This window comes from Danio aesculapii, chromosome 25 (assembly GCF_903798145.1).
Source record: "Danio aesculapii chromosome 25, fDanAes4.1, whole genome shotgun sequence".
In the NCBI taxonomy this organism is placed as follows: domain Eukaryota; kingdom Metazoa; phylum Chordata; class Actinopteri; order Cypriniformes; family Danionidae; genus Danio; species Danio aesculapii.
In genome coordinates, this window is record NC_079459.1 from 28,942,538 (window position 1) to 28,960,434 (window position 17,897).

The 17,897-nt window shown below is 35.5% G+C and overlaps 1 protein-coding gene across 1 annotated transcript in view; it reads right to left on the reverse strand.

The window, feature by feature from the left end:
* The window catches only part of LOC130219061 (mucin-2-like), a gene marked incomplete at its 3' end in the record, with an annotated part of 71,559 nt that extends 55,283 nt beyond the window's left edge, over positions 1-16,276 (reverse strand). The window contains exons 1-2 of the mRNA XM_056451330.1: positions 16,204-16,276; positions 8,334-8,340 (exon numbers count right to left, since the gene is read on the reverse strand). Coding sequence (XP_056307305.1) covers positions 8,334-8,340; positions 16,204-16,276 — 80 coding nt within the window. The remainder of the gene's footprint in view (positions 1-8,333; positions 8,341-16,203) is intronic.
* Positions 16,277-17,897: the final 1,621 nt, after the last annotated feature.

Genomic DNA, 17,897 nt, shown 5'->3' on the forward strand with positions numbered 1-17,897 from the left:
TGCAAATGAAACTTGTTTAACATTATTAATTGGCATTATTAATAGTGACTATTGTATTTTTTCATAGTTCTGATTTTAATTTCAAACCGACTGCCAGTTGTTGTTTTTTTTAAAGATCTGAGGTAAACTATCTGCTGCTGATTTTAATCTGTGTATATTTATATGCATTTATGTATGTATTAAATCATCTTTTGCATCATATTACAAAAAAATAAATACTAATTTTGTTGCAACACTGAACTTATTTTAAACGTAACGTTATGTTTCCAACTAAATATTTACAGCAGCCTCCCCCATAAAATAACAGTAGAAAAGAGATGACAGTGAGATTAGTTTACATTGAAGAGCTTGCGATGATAATGAAGTATGGTCTATTCTAGTCTAAACTAATCTACTCACAGCCATAATTTCCTCCCAAATCTCCCTCTTTTTAGAGTTTAATTTTCTTTTAAAGGAGTGTTTTGTGTTAACTGTATTCATCAAATGAAACAAGTTTTTTCCTGCTCTTTTCTCTTTCATGTGTAGGAATCTAAAAAATGCAAGTTTAATGTTTAATAACTTCATTTGTCCTTTACGTGCATTCTTGCCTCGTGATGGCCGGGTGTGTGCATCATGTTTATTAGTGACTGACTGAAATGTACTATAAAAATGTGATTTATTATTTAATTTCATAGGACAGTAATATATAGAGGCATTAGTTGCAGAACTTTAAGCAGTTCAATGATTTAAATGCATTTTATGGATAATACGTCATTCAGTTCGACTACACGTGACTTTACGGATAGCTTACGACCTACTAACCATGGTTTAGAACATGCAGTGCAACTGAAGTGAGAATAAATGTAGTTACAAACTAGTAGTAGTTTCTAAGCCCCTTCACTGTTGACTTTATGTTACAGTTTAAGAAAGAACTTACAACCAGCTGCTGCAACCCTACCCAGGACAACTTCAGCTGCTGAAAACCTCAGAAATGTGAAAATCATCCATTAGGCCACAGGGATGAGCTCTTCTAAATTGAAAGCATTGCAAACCAAACATACCTGCGTAAGGGATCATGGGGGCCTGAAATGACTATCAGTTGTACCCCTCAAAATCCTCTATTTCAAATGGCCCTTTAAAGTGGCCAGTTTTGAGTACTTCGGTTAAGAACGGAACTTCAATATAGGGACTATGATTGTTTTCATTCTGAAGTACCCTTCGGAGGTTCACCAACCTCATTTCACCAAATAGGAAAAAAGTGTTCCTCCAGTGTACGCAGATGCCTAATTGAGAGCAAGACCTTGCGTAACTCTGCAAACTGGTACACACAACAGTGGGAACTATCATAGTCACATCCCATAAAGAAGTTGTCAGGGGACACATGAGCATGGCATGCTTCAAAGAACCTGAGAAAGATAGCAGTAGTATATATCACTTTGGAAGATCTGTATATTGAAATTTATAACAATAACACACAGAAATCAACTTACTCGCTACCAAGGAGGAAGCAGTCAGGATGGGCCTTGCATGGCTTAGGTGTAGGTTTGATATCACCTCCAACAGTTGGCAATGCAGTTGGTGGAGTACACATTTCATCACTTACACCACTGGCTGCCCAATAATCTGCCATCACCGAACAGTCGTCCACCAAGATCCCTTCTGGGATCATGCAGTCATCAGCCTTGTTGTTGTTGCATGTTCCTTAGTAAAATATTTTCGGTAGTTAGATGGACAGAGCATGATAACAAATTGTTACTTACCACAGTGACCTTGAGTGTTGTTTCCAAAATGCTGGAATGGCAGGTTGATGCTAAAGCCAGTGGCTCCAAAGGATACATCAACATTGAGCTGTGAAATTAGATTTAGATTAGATTCAATTTATTGTCATCACACATGTACAAGTACAAGGCAACGAAATGCAGGTAAATGGAACCCCCCGACCGTGCACAGACATCACAACTCCAGGGAAGACAGGTCACGGGAAGTGGAACAGGAAATAAAATACAATCAGGAGAGAGAGGCAAAAAAAAAGTCCCTCTCACCTTGCTCTTAAGTTAGAGCACCGTGAGATCAGGGATAAGAAAAAGCCCCAGCAATCTAGCACAAAAACACACCGACAAGACATAACATTGCCACAGGGGATGGGAACAGGGGGTGTGGAAATAGTCCGGTAAGGGCGGGCAGCCATCAGGTCCTGCAGCCATGGAGGCGCTGGTCGCAGACCCGCCCACCCTCTCCAGTGGGTGGAAGCATACGAAGGCGTTGGATTTGGGCCAGGAAGTGTCGTGCTGTGTATCTGTGTGTGTGTGTGCGTAAGCCTGTATAGTCCAACAGGTGTCCTTGACGGGGAGCAGGAATTTCAGGAAATACTTAGGAACAGGTCTAAACTTTTTTTTTCTGATGTTGTAGATGACGTTAAAAGAGTTGTAGTTGTAGAAGGGGTTGTAAATGTTGATGAACTAGTTGTGCCAGTAGTTGTACTAGTTGTGGATGGTATTTCTGATGTTGTAGATGACATCAGAGGGGTTGTAGTACTATGAGGGGTTGTAAATAAGGAACTAGTTTTGCCAGTAGTTGTAGATAGCATCAAAGGAGTTGAGGGTACTATGAGTTGTTGTAAATATGGAACTAGTTGTGCCAGGAGTTGTACTAGTTGTAGATGGATTTCTGATGTTGTAGATGACGTCAAAGGAGTTGTAGTTGTAGAAGGGGTTGTAAATGTTGTAGAACTAGTTGTGCCAGGAGTTGTACTAGTTGTAGATGGTATTTGTGATGTTGTAGATGGTGTCAGATGAGTTGTAGTACTAGAAGTGGTTGTAAACATGGAACGAGTTGTGCCAGCAGTTGTACTAGTCGTAGAGGGGATTTCTGATGTTGTAGATGACGTCAAAAGAGTTGTAGTTGTAGAAGGGGTTGTAAATGTTGATGAACTAGTTGTGCCAGGAGTTGTACTAGTTGTGGATGGTATTTCTGATGTTGTAGATGACATCAGAGGAGTAGTAGTAATGGATGTGGTAGTAAATGTTGAAGTTGGTGTTCGAGGAGTTGTACTAGGTGTAGATGGTGTTTTAGATGTTGTTGATGGTGTCAAATAAGTTGTAGTTCTAGAAATTGTTGTAAATGTTGAAGTAGTTGTGCCAGGAGTTGTACTAGTTGTAGATGGTATTTCTGATGTTGTAGATGGGATCAGATGAGTTGTAGTTCTAGAAGTGATTGTAAATATGGAACTAGTTGTGCCAGGAGTTGTACTAGTTGTAGATGGGATTTCTGATGTTGTAGAAGACGTCAAAGGAGTTGTAGTTGTAGAAGGGGTTGTAAATGTTGTAGAACTAGTTGTGCCAGGAGTTGTACTAGTTGTGGATGGCGTTTCTAATGTTGTAGATGGCATCAGAGGAGTTGTAGTACTATGAGTGGTTGTAAATAAGGAACTAGTTTTGCCAGTAGTTGCACTAGTTGTAGACAGCGTCAAAGGAGTTGTAGTACTAGGCGTTGTAAATGTGGAACTAGTTGTGCCTGGAGTTGTACTAGTTGTAGATGGGATTTCTGATGTTGTAGATGATGTCAAAGGAGTTGTAGTTGTAGAAGGGGTTGTAAATGTTGAACTAGTTTTGCCAGGAGTTGTACTAGTTGTGGATGGTATTTCTGATGTTGTAGATGACATCAGAGTAGTAGTTGTACCAGAAGTGGTTTTATATGTTGAACTAGTTGTGCCAGGAGTTGTACTAGTTGTAGATGGGATTTCTGATGTTGTAGATGGCGTCAAAGGAGTTGTAGTTGTATAAGGGGTTGTAAATGTTGATGAACTAGTTGTGCCAGGGGTTGTACTAGTTGTCGATTGTATTTCTGATGTTGTAGATTACATCAGAGGAGTAGTAGTAATGGATGTGGTAGTAAATGCTGAAGTTGGTGTTCCAGGAGTTGTACTAGTTGTAGATGGTGTTTTAGATGTTGTTGATGGTGTCGAATGAGTTGTAGTTCTAGAAGTGTTTGTAAATGTTGAAGTAGGTGTTATGCCAGAAGTTGTACTTGTTGTAGATAGTAATTCTGAAGTTGTTGATGACATCAGAGCAGTTGTAGTACTAGAAGAGCTTGTATAGGTTGAACTTGTTGTGCCAGGAGTTATACTAGTTGTAGATGGGTTTTCTGATATTGTAGGTGGTGTCAAAGGAGTTGTGGTTGTAAAAGGGGGTCGTAAATGTTGATGAACTAGTTATGCCAGGAGTTGTACTAGTTGTGGATGGTGTTTCTGATGTTGTAGATGGCATCAGAGGAGTTGTAGTACTATGAGTGGTTGTAAATAAGGAACTAGTTTTGCCAGTAGTTGCACTAGTTGTAGACAGCGTCAAAGGAGTTGTAGTACTATGAGTTGTTGTAAATGTGGAACTAGTTGTGCCTGGAGTTGTACTAGTTGTAGATGGGGTTTCTGATGTTGTAGATGACCTCAAAGGAGTTGTAGTTGTAGAAGGGGTTGTAAATGTTGAACTAGTTGTGCCAGGATTGTACTAGTTGTGGATGGTATTGCTGATGTTGTAGATGACATCAGAGTAGTTGTTGTACCAGAAGTGCTTGTATATGTTGAACTTGTTGTGCCAGGAGTTGTACTAGTTGTAGATGGGTTTTCTGATATTGTAGATGGTGTCAAAGGAGTTGTGGTTGTAAAAGGGGTTGTAAATGTTGATGAACTAGTTATGCCAGGAGTTGTACTAGTTGTGGATGGTGTTTCTGATGTTGTAGATGGCATCAGAGGAGTTGAAGTACTATGAGGGGTTGTAAATAAGGAACTAGTTTTGCCAGTAGTTGTACTAGTTGTAGATAGCGTCAAAGGAGTTGTAGTACTATGAATTGTTGTAAATATGGGACTAGTTGTGCCAGGAGTTGTGCTAGTTGTAGATGGGATTTCTGATGTTGTGGATGACATCAGAGTAGTAGTTGTACCAGAAGTGCTTGTATATGTTGAACTAGTTGTGTCAGGAGTTGTAGTAATTGTAGATGGGTTTTCTGATATTGTAGATGGTGTCAAAGGAGTTGTAGTTGTAAAAGGGGTTGTAAATGTTGATGAACTAGTTATGCCAGGAGTTGTACTAGTTGTGGATGGTGTTTCTAATGTTGTAGATGGCATCAGAGAAGTTCTAGTACTATGAGCGGTTGTAAATAAGGAACTAGTTTTGCCAGTAGTTGTACTAGTTTTGGATGGTGTTTCTGATGTTGTAGACGGCATCAGAGGAGTTGTAGTACTATGAGTGGTTGTAAATAAGGAACTAGTTGTGCCAGTAGTTATACTAGTTGTAGATAGCATCAAAGGAGTTGTAGTACTATGAGTTGTAAATGTGAAACTAGTTGTGCCAGGAGTTGTACTAGTTGTAGATGGGATTTCTGATGTTGTAGATGACGTCAAAGGAGTTGTAGTTGTAGAAGGGGTTGTAAATGTTGAACTAGTTGTGCCAGGAGTTGTACTAGTTGTGGATGGTATTGCTGATGTTGTAGATGACATCAGAGTAGTTGTTGTACCAGAATTGCTTGTATATGTTGAACTTGTTGTGCCAGGAGTTGTACTAGTTGTAGATGGGTTTTCTGATATTGTAGATGGTGTCAAAGGAGTTGTGGTTGTAAAAGGGGTTGTAAATGTTGATGAACTTGTTATGACAGGAGTTGCACTAGTTGTCGTTGGTGTTTCTGATGTTGTAGATGGCATCAGAGGAGTTGTAGTACTATGAGTGATTGTAAATAAGGAACTAGTTATGCCTGGAGTTGTACTAGTTGTGGATGGTGTTTCTGATGTTGTAGGTGGCATCAGAGAAGTTCTGGTACTTTGAGTGGTTGTAAATAAGGAACTAGTTTTGCCAGTAGTTGTACTAGTTTTGGATGGTGTTTCTGATGTTGTAGATGGAATCAGATGAGTTGTAGTACTATGAGTGGTTGTAAATAAAGAAATAGTTGTGCCAGTAGTTGTACTAGTTGTAGATAGCATCAAAGGAGTTGTAGTACTATGAGTTGTAAATTTGAAACTAGTTGTGCCAGGAGTTGTACTAGTTGTAGATGGAATTTCTGATGTTGTAGATGATGTCAAAGGAGCTGTAGTTGTAGAAGGGGTTGTAAATGTTGAACTAGTTTTGCCAGGAGTTGTACATGTTGTGGATGGTATTTCTAGTGTTGTAGATGACATCAGAGTAGTTGTTGTACCAGAAGGGGTTTTATATGTTGAACTAGTTGTGCCAGGAGTTGTACTAGTTGTGGATGGTATTGCTGATGTTGTAGATGACATCAGAGTAGTTGTTGTACCAGAAGTGCTTGTATATGTTGAACTTGTTGTGCCAGGAGTTGTACTAGTTGTAGATGGGTTTTCTGGTATTGTAGATGGTGTCAAAGGAGTTGTGGTTGTAAAAGGGGTTGTAAATGTTGATGAACTAGTTATGCCAGGAGTTGTACTAGTTGTGGATGGTGTTTCTGATGTTGTAGATGGCATCAGAGGAGTTGAAGTACTATGAGGGGTTGTAAATAAGGAACTAGTTTGCCAGTAGTTGTACTAGTTGTAGGATAGCGTCAAAGGAGTTGGAGTACTATGAATTGTTTGTTGGTTTGCAGCAAGCATTTTTGTCGAGAGAGCTTTATGAGAGTTGGAGAATGGCAGACTTTGTCTTTTATTCAGTTGAGTTAGTTACCATTCAGACACATCACCTATATTTGTGCTGCTGTGTCCGCCTATTTTTAAAATTCTTTGGATTACCAGCAGGGCTAATGGTTGTATAGACAGGGACAGAGACCTGCTTCACTGCTATCCACTTTGTCTGCATTCAGACCCGGGGATGAGGAGGAGAGAAGTCCGCCTCATTTATAGTGTTTACATGATTATTTTATAATTGTATAACAAATTGAGATTATGTGTATATGAATTTACGAATAACAAATGTAGCAGAGCATTAAATTACTGTTTATTTCTTTGCATTTTAACTTAGTAAACTATAAAATCATGGGTCTCAAGGTTGTGTCTCATTTTGTGAGCCAACTGACAAAAGTTGTTCCCTCTCCTGTTTTTCCCCAGCTCTGCCAGCCACGGCCACTCCTCCCTTTGCTCGCAGCGCTAAATGGCCATCATGAAGCATTTTTTGGAAAAATTCTGATATAGACCAAAAGAGGGGGGTTTCATGGCCCTTTAATACCTTAAGGGTACATATTTATACATAAAAAGTACAAATATTTACCTTTTGAATTTTTTAGGTACTAATATATACCGTTGAGGTACAAATTTGGACCCTTTAAGTACAAATGTGTCCCTTTTAAAAAGATACCTCTATTTCTGAGAGTGTGGAATAAAAGTTCTGATAGTGGTTCCTCAGGGCTGATATTGTAATAGTTAAGGTGAACTTGATGTTGTGCAATTTTAGTTTTAGCTATTGTCCCTAGTGTGCATGTGTTAAATTCTATATTTATATCATCTTTGATGCACATCCATTTACCAAAATATATTTCAGCCTTCTTACAGCACACGTTTTCTCTCCATCCTTCAAGCGTTACATTTTTAATCATACAGGCATGAACATATGAGGAAAACACAGCACACAGACAGTCCTCACTCCTCTCACAGGTACAGCTGGCGTATTTGCATCTCTGAAAGCATACAAACATGTTGTGTCACTATTAATTGTGAGAGGTTCATTGCAATTGTATCAGAACATACATTTTGTTATTTATTTAATTTAATTTAATTTACTTTCAATTTTCTGTGGTCTCTGGGAAATTAGGTGTGAGAGCAGGGAAGTGTTGTTGGGGTTCATGTTTTCTTTGTGTTTAGGAGTTTTGTTGGTGATTGTTTTTTTTTCAGACAACATATTTAATTTGTTAAATGTTATAATACTTTGTCTGCAGAAAAGTGAATAAAAACACTGAAAATAACTTGCATATCTTTCCGATTTATAAAATTTTTTGCTATTATTAGGCTGTATTAAAGAACCGAACCTTACTTAAAATCCAAAGAGCATGCTAATATTGCATAATTATTGAAAGAAGTAGTGCTGACAGAAAATAGATATTTTATATAGTCTGCATTTGCAAAAAAAGAAGAAAAAAAAAACATAATTAAAAAAAGCATTTTACCACTGACACTGTTGTAGGAACAGGGGATGACAGATTTATCAGAACCGGAGTTTGTTTCAACCTTCCAGGCGTTTGCGAAGGAAACCGCTGTACCCTCCACCAATCCCTGAGGGGTCTTCATATCATCAGCCAGCACTCTGTTAAAGTTTCCACAGAGACCTGCACAAACAAACGAACACATGCAGATGTGAATGACTTGCCCTTTTTTATATGAAATCTTATACCCGATTTCCCTGAGTAAACCCGATTTCACTGAGTAAGACACAAAATCTATGTTGGTCCTGGAACAACATTCCAAACAGAATTAAGCGATACGTTTACCGTTTATGGTAAATTTAAGCTTTCAGTTGGGTTTATGCACTTAGACATGACTGTTAACTAAATCACTTAGACATGATTGTAACTAAAACATCCTTACTTTTGAGAGCACATAGTTACAGTCTCCATGGAAAGTGAATTCCTGCCCATCAAAAGTGGTGAAGTGAGATCCTTCCTCTACTGAGCACCGGCCGAGAACTGGTTTTATTTTACAGTGCCATTTTCCATACTGACACACACTGAAGTAAACCAGACAATTGTATACATGGTAAACAACCACTATCGAGACTACAGTTATTAGATACTATAATTGTGTGGTCTACAATGTTTTACTTATAAGTTTGCTTTTGAAAAATGTAAGTGTCATTACCAATCTTGCTCTTCATCATTTAGGACTTCTTGTGGTTTGTAGATGCGGTCGTGCTTGCAGTGACACTGTTCTCTTGGGATGCAACCTATGTGTAGGATGTCATCAAACACAGTTCCTATGACATATCATATTAACTCAAATAAATACAAACATTTTTCCTTCTTTATGCACAAACTATTGTCTGTTTTCCACAAAATGATACTCAAAAAATAGACATTAATCATAATCTTACATATGTACATAGTCTCGAGTTTAAGTTCTTTTGGTAACACTTTATAACAACAGTACATGAATAATGATGTTAATATGTAAACATTATTATGGACTAATGATGAGCCAAATGCTAATCATGAACTAACTTTAACTACAACATGAGTCACATGAGTTCATGTGTGAATAATGCCTACCTAATTTCTCACTCAGGCTCATTCTGAAAACGTACCTCTATATACATTTCTGGAGATCGTGAAAAACGTCCCAGGAGCTACGTTTTTTTGCAGTTTTTGTTTTTGCGAATCCACCAGGGGCCGCTGTGTATGCTTTTTGAGATCTCAAATTTTTTACGCTAGTGCCTGCTGTTCTCGAGTAAAAATTCACAAGATGCCGCTGTCGACTGACTGACTGACCCACCCTCCTCTTTCCTAAACCCAATCTTTTTTCAAAAGCACCAATTCACTCGAAAATTAAGCTATTAGTACTTCTGGCTACATAATTCGAACATCTCCAGAAATGTAAATAGGGCTATGTTTTCAGAATAAGCCTATGTTGTAAATTACTTGCTAGTACATGATTGTTTGTTAATTAATGCATTAATTACCACATTAGTTTATGATTACTTTAACCAAAATGAAGTCATGATATGTTAATGTATAATTATATTGTCACTTTACTTATATGGGCACATCATCATTAACCTATTCTCAACTACTCATGAACTTCTTATGCACATCGATTTAGTGCGTTTACACTGAACAACAATAGAAAAGTGTTGTCAACATAGAAAAGTGTTCTGTCAACATCAAGATGAACAGTTTAAACACAGGAGTTCATGAGTAGTTAAGGAAGAGCTAATGGTGATGTGCCCCTTCAAGTAAAGTCATGACATAAACATACATTAACAGCTTATAAGTATGGTTACATTTTGCCTAAACTTAAATATCAATTAATACATTTATTAACAACATGTACTGACAAGTAATTAAGGTAACCCCTATTCACACATGAACTCATGTGACTTATGTTGTAGTGTATAATTAGCATACTTAACTCATCATTAATCCATAATAAGTAATGTTTAGTTTACATTTTCACACATCATTATTCATGTACTGTTATTGTAAAGTGTTTTTTTAATTGTGTTTTGAGAAAACAGACAACATATTTCAAGAAGACTGCCTTACTAATTTACACTGTACTGTAAAATCCAGTGGTTCTTAAAGCAATCTCATTAAATAAAACACTGTAAATACAGCTGTGGTGAGATTCAATTAAATATTGTGAATTAGGGACTGACCTGGTGGACAGAAGCAGCCATCGATATTGTGCTCCTCACACAGTGTGTTTGTGTTTTCATTCGAGCATGTGTCTATGCAGGGGGAGCCGCTCTCAGAATGGCTCATATTATAAGGGCACATCACAGCTGCATGAGAATGCAAATATTAAAAAAAGGTTACAAATTGTAGGAGGAACTTTTAGCCAATTACTTCACTCACCATTGTTTATTTATTTAAAAGTTTTTATAGCAATTTATTTATTAAAAAAAGTCCAGATTTCTTCTACTGTAACAATTTAAAGATTTATATACATAGGGAAGCAAAACCAAGGGTGGAATTATTGATTTGGGGACCCTAAGCAATTCCAGATATGGGGCCCAAGCATTGAAACTCTCTCTCTCTCTCTCTCTCTCTCTCTCTCTCTATATATATATATATATACATACATACATACATATACATACATACATACATACATACATACACATATATATATACACATATATATATATATATATATATATATATATATATATATATATATATATATATATATATATATATATATATATATATATATACATATACATACATACATATATATATATATATATACATATATATATATATATATATATATATATATATATATATATATATATATATATATATATATATATATATTTATTTATTAAAAACTAAAATTCTGTAAATTTAGTCTTTTTTTGTCAAAAATCTGCATTAACTGCATGTTAAGAATATGTTTTAAGTGGAACCTTAAGTAAAATTAAATACAATAAATTCGCAAATAAAAACAAGTACACACTATGTATAATAGTATGATTTTAATATTTGCATGCAGTACGAGGGGAATGTGTCACTATTCATGGGAGCCCTTGGTTTTGAAAAGAAGTCATAACATTAATATCTTAATGGTTATAGACAAATTTTACAACATATAATTGAACATCTCTAAAAGAGCTATATGATTAATATGGACTTCTTGGCATTGTTTGGGGCTCTCTAATTCCCCGGGACTTTAAGCAGCTGCTTACCCTGCTTAATGGTTAAGTCCACCCCTGAGCAAATCAAAGTAACAACAGAACAGTCCCTTACCACAGAATTTTTTTGTTCTCCAGCTTGATGGAGTTCCTCCATTATGTGAACACTGGCGTGAATATTCAGACAGAGTCGTACAGAGTGAAGAAGATTTGCTGAAGCATCTATCATACACACAGGCATCTACATATGGATAATAGCTCAAGTCACAAGAGGACCAGGCTTCAGCCATGAAAAGCTCTTCACAATCTGCTCTCTGTGGAGACACAGGTATGTTTAGCATTTACCCCCAATAATGTTATTTTCTGAATTTGCTTTTATAGTGAATTATGACATGGAAAGGAATAAGGCATGCATTTAAAAATTCCTCATCAATCTATTAAAACCCATAAGTAAGACTCTTTTGACTTACATAACTTTCACATTTAGCTTTCCAGTTGTTCTTTTCATCTGTTTCAGAAGGATTTTCACAAAATTCCATTGGGTTGAAAACTTTGTGTTTATTCCCAAATTCAATGTAGCCTATTTTTTGTGTGTTTCCTGGTTCTTTATTAAATAAGATTATACACAGTTAATTATACAGTTATACAGATTACACAGTTAATTTTGTGATGAAGAAACTTGATAATAAGACAAGGAATAATAACAAAATAAGACAGAAGTCAGTCATTCACAGTAACTCACCTGATATAGCAAACTCATCAGGAATCCCGTTGAAATTACCACACAATCCACAGGTGTTATTTTGATATTTATTGTCCAGCTCGACCTAAAACAGAACAAGCAAAGAAAGATTTTCAATCATTTTACATTACCTCCATCTTTTAAAATTGAATTTATTGCAGACTGGCCAAATCAATCTTTAATATGAATGTACACTGTAGATACATGCCATAACCTACTTATAGTGATTTTTTTTAAATGCCATTCATCTCAACTCGTTTTTTGTCAGAAATGTTTTTCCCTTAACCAAAATTATGTAGGAAAATACAAAGTTGTACGCAAATAATCAGTCTTCATTTAAAGTCTTTCTCAGAGAAGCAAACTCAGACATAAAAGACGTGAGGTCAAAAGACACAGTTCCACAAAGGATTGGTTTAGACCCCCCCACCCTCTTATTTGACACACAATAGCTACAGTACGTTTCCATCCACCTATTTTTATGCGGATATGTGCATAAAAAACAGTTGATGGAAAAGCCAAGATGAAAATGCGCATAAAAAAACAAATGCTCATAACTGAGTAGGATAAACTTTTTATTCGATATGAAAAGATGTGCATAAACTGTGACAGAAACAATTTTATCGAACAAATTCCATTATGCACATAAAAAAAGGTCATGTGATTTTGTTATAATGTGATTGTAAAAATGCATGTGAATGGACAAACCAGCAGACTGAACACATTGTAAAACATCTGAAATGTTGTTTTGGTCATTCTAAACTGCCTTAACTGTTTTTAGTATTAGTGTTAGTATATTATTAATGACCTCCAGAATTGTCAAGAGTGTCTGTGCTCCGCGTCTCATATGTTCAAGTGCCACCATGTGTTCATTGCGTGTCAGGATTGCCTTCTGAGGTACAAGTGATTTATTAAATAAAGAAAAGATTCACGCAGCTTCTCCTGCACAGCAAATTATGTTTTTACTGTTTTTTTTACCAGTTAATCAGGAAGTGACAATTTTGTTCTCTTTGACTACTTGGATGGAAACGCTGCTTTATTCAGATGTCTTATATATTGTCTTATATGACGTTCCTGTTTTGCACATGCATTTAATTCACATTTTTGGATATAAAACATAGCTAATGACATACACAGTTCTCTCTATTAACAAGCTGATGATCTGATACAGTTTTTTTAAGTAAGAAAGAGGGCCCAAGGACTAGAATTGAGAACCATTGGTTTAGGCAAAGCTGTCCAATCAAACAAAAAGTAATACCTGACCTAAAATCAAAAAAAGGTTTGTGCAAAAGTCTTTCAATGAGGAGTTCCAAACAGACAAAGCAGGCAAGGCTAAACAACTAATGAGCTTCCAAGACTGAGCAAACGTAGCAGTGAACAATATGCTTTAAATACACATAGAAACAAGCCAATCTCAATCATCATTGAAGTAATTAAGCTAGTAATCAGGGGAGAGTTCTTGAGAATCCTGTGAACTGTCTCCCTCTGCTGGACAGTCTGAGTTAAATTATTTGCATGACCAAAATGTAAAATTCTTTGCATGAACAAAACATTTCTGCACAAACTGTCAAAGGTTGTTCAGACACAAATGTGTATAATTAACACTTAAGTGTATAAGTGTATAATTAACAGAACTCTCTTATCCATTACATTGGATAATACTATCATTCGTATAATAAGTGTTTAACAGAAGAAAGAAACTCATAAATGTTTGGAACAACTTGAGGGAGATTAAATTGTAAGTTCTTTTTCATTCTTGGTGGTGAAAACATTAAGAGTTTGTGATAATAAAAAATACATATTAAAAAAAGATTTTTTTTTATAAAGACCAAAAATGAAAATTATCATTTTCTCTCCCTCAAGTGGTTCCAAACATTTATGAGATTCTTTCCTCTGTTAGGACATTTTGAAGAAAGAAGAAAACTAACCATCATCTTACATAGGAAAACAAATACTATGGAAGTCAATGGTAACAAGCTTCCAGCTTTCTTCAAAATTTATATTGTGTTCAACAGACGAAAGATAGCCAAACTGGTTTGTGAATACTGAAGAGTAAGTAAATGATACTAGTTTTCAGTTTTGGTTGAACAATCCCTTTAAGTGTTTAAGGACTGGATGTAATGCATGACAACTGCAAGTCTTGTTTTGCACTAGTGGTTAATATTGATGCAATATTTTATAGTCATATTCAAAAGCTGACAAACACAAACACACTATGAAACTACCAGTGAAACTTAAAAATATAAATAAAAAAAAAACTCAACAAGGTTTAATTTACTGGTACATTAAATTTATTCTTTTTTTTTTAAAAAAACAACAACAAAAAAACATTAATAAGCAATGCAATAAGTTCAAAATAATATTGAAGATATTTTATAATTTGACGCTGTTTTCCTTTAATGGTCATTGCTCCATTCTCCAGCCAATTTTTTTCATAAATGCTCAGTTATTACTAATCCAAATACTAAAAACAGTCAGGAATAAATGTCTTACCGTGACTGCCCCATCTCTGCTCCACATGACCGTCAGGCCTATTTTGGATCGGATATTGGTGTAGATTGTGTTCTCTTCTATAAGGATCCCTGATTCATACACGGGCAGCTTTGTACTGAAAGAAAATGATTTAAGTGAATATCACACTACATCTTTACAGCTACTCTGTGTTTACTGAGGAAGAAAATAAGCAGTGCTTCAGCTCTTTAGAATCTTACATTTTATCATCGATCATGACCTTGTTTTCGCTGATAGAAAACATTTTGCCATTGATGCTAACCACGATCCTGCTGATCTTTGGGCCACTGCTGGTTTGGGCTCTTTTCACATCAACTGAGAACTGTTTTGATATGCAGTCAGACACCAGGTTATACTCGCACAAGCCTGGGTACTGATAAATGTCCCCATCGAACGTCTTGAAGTGGAAACTCTCCCATGTGCTACACATGCTGCTGTGCTGATGATTACTATGATAGAAGGGAACTAAAAAACAAACAAACAAAAAAAAAAACATTTACTCCAGTGTCTACTTATAGGACACTATGTGTCAAACAATGCCAAGTTATTCTTCGAGAAGTTTTATGAAGATATCGGCTCGGTCAACAGACATACTTAAGCATCTATAGCGTTTTTTTTATTTATTTATTTATTTATTTATTTATTTTAAGCATTATAAATGATAGATAATGGATAATAAAGCCCAGAGTGTCTTTCTTTTCAAAGATACATGAACTGTGAATGTAGACCAATTTATTCAGCAACTGTTACTGTTTTAATTTGAGAATGGCAATGTCATTTTTGAGAAAATGTGAGGGAAAGGAGGACACCGATATAGTCTAGCAAAACATTTTACAGAAATCTCACTTTGCATGCTATCTTCAACTCATGAAACACTTGACTTTCAAGTAATACTTTTTCTAGGACATTACATTAATGTTTTCCTCTGTTTGTATGTGGAAAAACAAATATTGAGCACAGTACATTTTTTTCTCATGACTTCATAATGTATAACTGTTTTTATTTTTGAGCATTAAACTTCTCATTTTATCACAGTAAAGCCCAGTAAAGCAGCGTCTTCGTTCCAAATATACCTAATTTGTGTTTGTAGATTACTGTGGTCAATAACTGTTACTGTTTAAAGTTATATTAATATATTTTTTTCTTCAAAAGAAACTCTTATTATCATCTTTGCATTTTTAAAAATCTTTGTTGTCTAACGACTAGCCTGATTAACCTAATTAACCTGGTTAAGCCTTTAAATGGCACGTTTAGCTGAATATTCATAACTTGCACAATACCTTGTAAAATATTATGTAGTATAGTCTATTACATTATTTGTAATTAAAAATTGTTATTAAAACTATTATTTAAAAATGTGTTTGGGAAATGTTTAAAAAAGAATGAAAGTTTCACAGAACGGCTAATAATTTTGCCTTAAACTGTATATAAAGACAAAAAAAAAAAAATTAAACTTTTAAGCTGAATAAATGTAACTGCAAATTTTCTTTTTTTAAATTGTGAACAAATCCAATGCTCAGTTGCATGGACATCACAGATTAAGGAGTTAATATCAAACGGCTTCACATACAAAGTTTAACTTGGCATTTGTTAAAACATTTCGGTCTAATTAGTACTCTCATTTAATCAGTAAACACAATGACATGCCTACCTGGTTGTTTGAAATGTTTCCTGCATTAATAAATTTGAGATGTTTCTAACCTGCTTGTATGAACTGCAGGCCCACCAGTAGGATGACCCATCTCAGCATCCACATCTGGGACATCCTGACCATCCTCCAGAGCTAATGTGAGTTTACTGTCATCCCTCGTTGCTTTTAAAGTAAATTAGAATTTTCTTTGGAACTAGAAGAATGTCTGAAGTTTGCAGAAAAACTGAATTTACTTCAGAGTAAACAAGGATGCGAGTGTTGACAATGGGGGTACTTTTTTCTACAGAAGTGGCACAGTATAATGCTCTGCTAACTCTGAGTAAAAATCAGTTAAGCTGGATGATTCTATATGCATTTACTGATTTATTTTGGCAGTATTTTTCCTCCACCAATGAAAATAGTTCAACAATTATGTTTGACGATGCCAAATCTTGACCTATGCATGACCAATACATTTTTTAAAGACCAAAACTAAGAAATAATAAATAATATCAGCACAGGCCAGCACAGGCCTGTCACAATAATCAATATATTGACTCATTGCGCAATACTTATAAATGACCACAATAATTTTTGCCGTTGCAATATATATTTACAAATTCACAAATAACATCAAAGCCATTTTACAGTGACATTTACGTTCTGCCTCACCAGTGTCAAAGTTTATAATTGGACATTTACCTAATAAGACCTTTAATAGTATATATAATAGGACACTTATCTCTTTAAAATCAAATTGTAGAATGTAAATAACCTTAAAAATGATAAATATTTTAAAGTGTTTATGCCTGTTTGCATTATTATGCTGTTATATAATCATTATATAATCAGTGGCATAAAATGATCTCAAATTGTAAATAAGTAATGTGTATTTATATAACGCATTCATTGTGTTTGGCCATACACCCAAAGCACTTCACAATTATGAGGGGGGTCTCTCCACACCACCACCAGTGTGCAGCATTCACTTGGATTATGTGATCGCAGTCACAGGACAAGGGTGTCAGTGCGCTCACCACACACCAGCTATAAGGGGAGTGGAGAGACCGTTATAAAGCCAATGGTGGATGGGGATGGTTAGGAGGCTATGATCGGTAGGGGCCAATGGTGGATTTTTAATTACCACAGAGAGTCAAGACCTCGGTTTAACGTCTCATCTGAAAGATAGTGCTCACTGAGCAGTATAGTGTCCTCTTCACTTTACTGGGGCATTAGGACTCACACAGACCACAGCTTGAGCGCCTCCTGCTAGCCACAGTAACACCACTTCAATAATAATAAAATCGCTTATTGCAAGAATTTCTGTGACAGTATATTGCACAACAAACAATTCTCGCACAACAAACACTGTGACAGGCCTATCAGCACTCATCTTTGCACATGTGAAATGGTACACTGTAGAAAAAAATACATTACATTTTTTCTTAGCAAATTGGACTAAGATTTTTAGGCAAAAATCTGAAGTGAATTGCGAACTATGGTATTTATTTACTATTATTAATATAATTACTATTATTTTCTATTTGTGCTTTACATTTTACTGGTTTATATACATTGTTTTATTTGTTGAGGAATCTCATTGCAAGTTTTGGATTTAAAATATAATCCATTTATTTTGCTTCAGATACTAAGAGACAAATAATAGGCATATCATTCTTTGGGCTTTTTAAATAAATCATAAAGGTGAAAGAATTAGGTTTTTAGCTTCTTTTAATACTGATAGCCTTTTAGTTAAGTGTTCGGT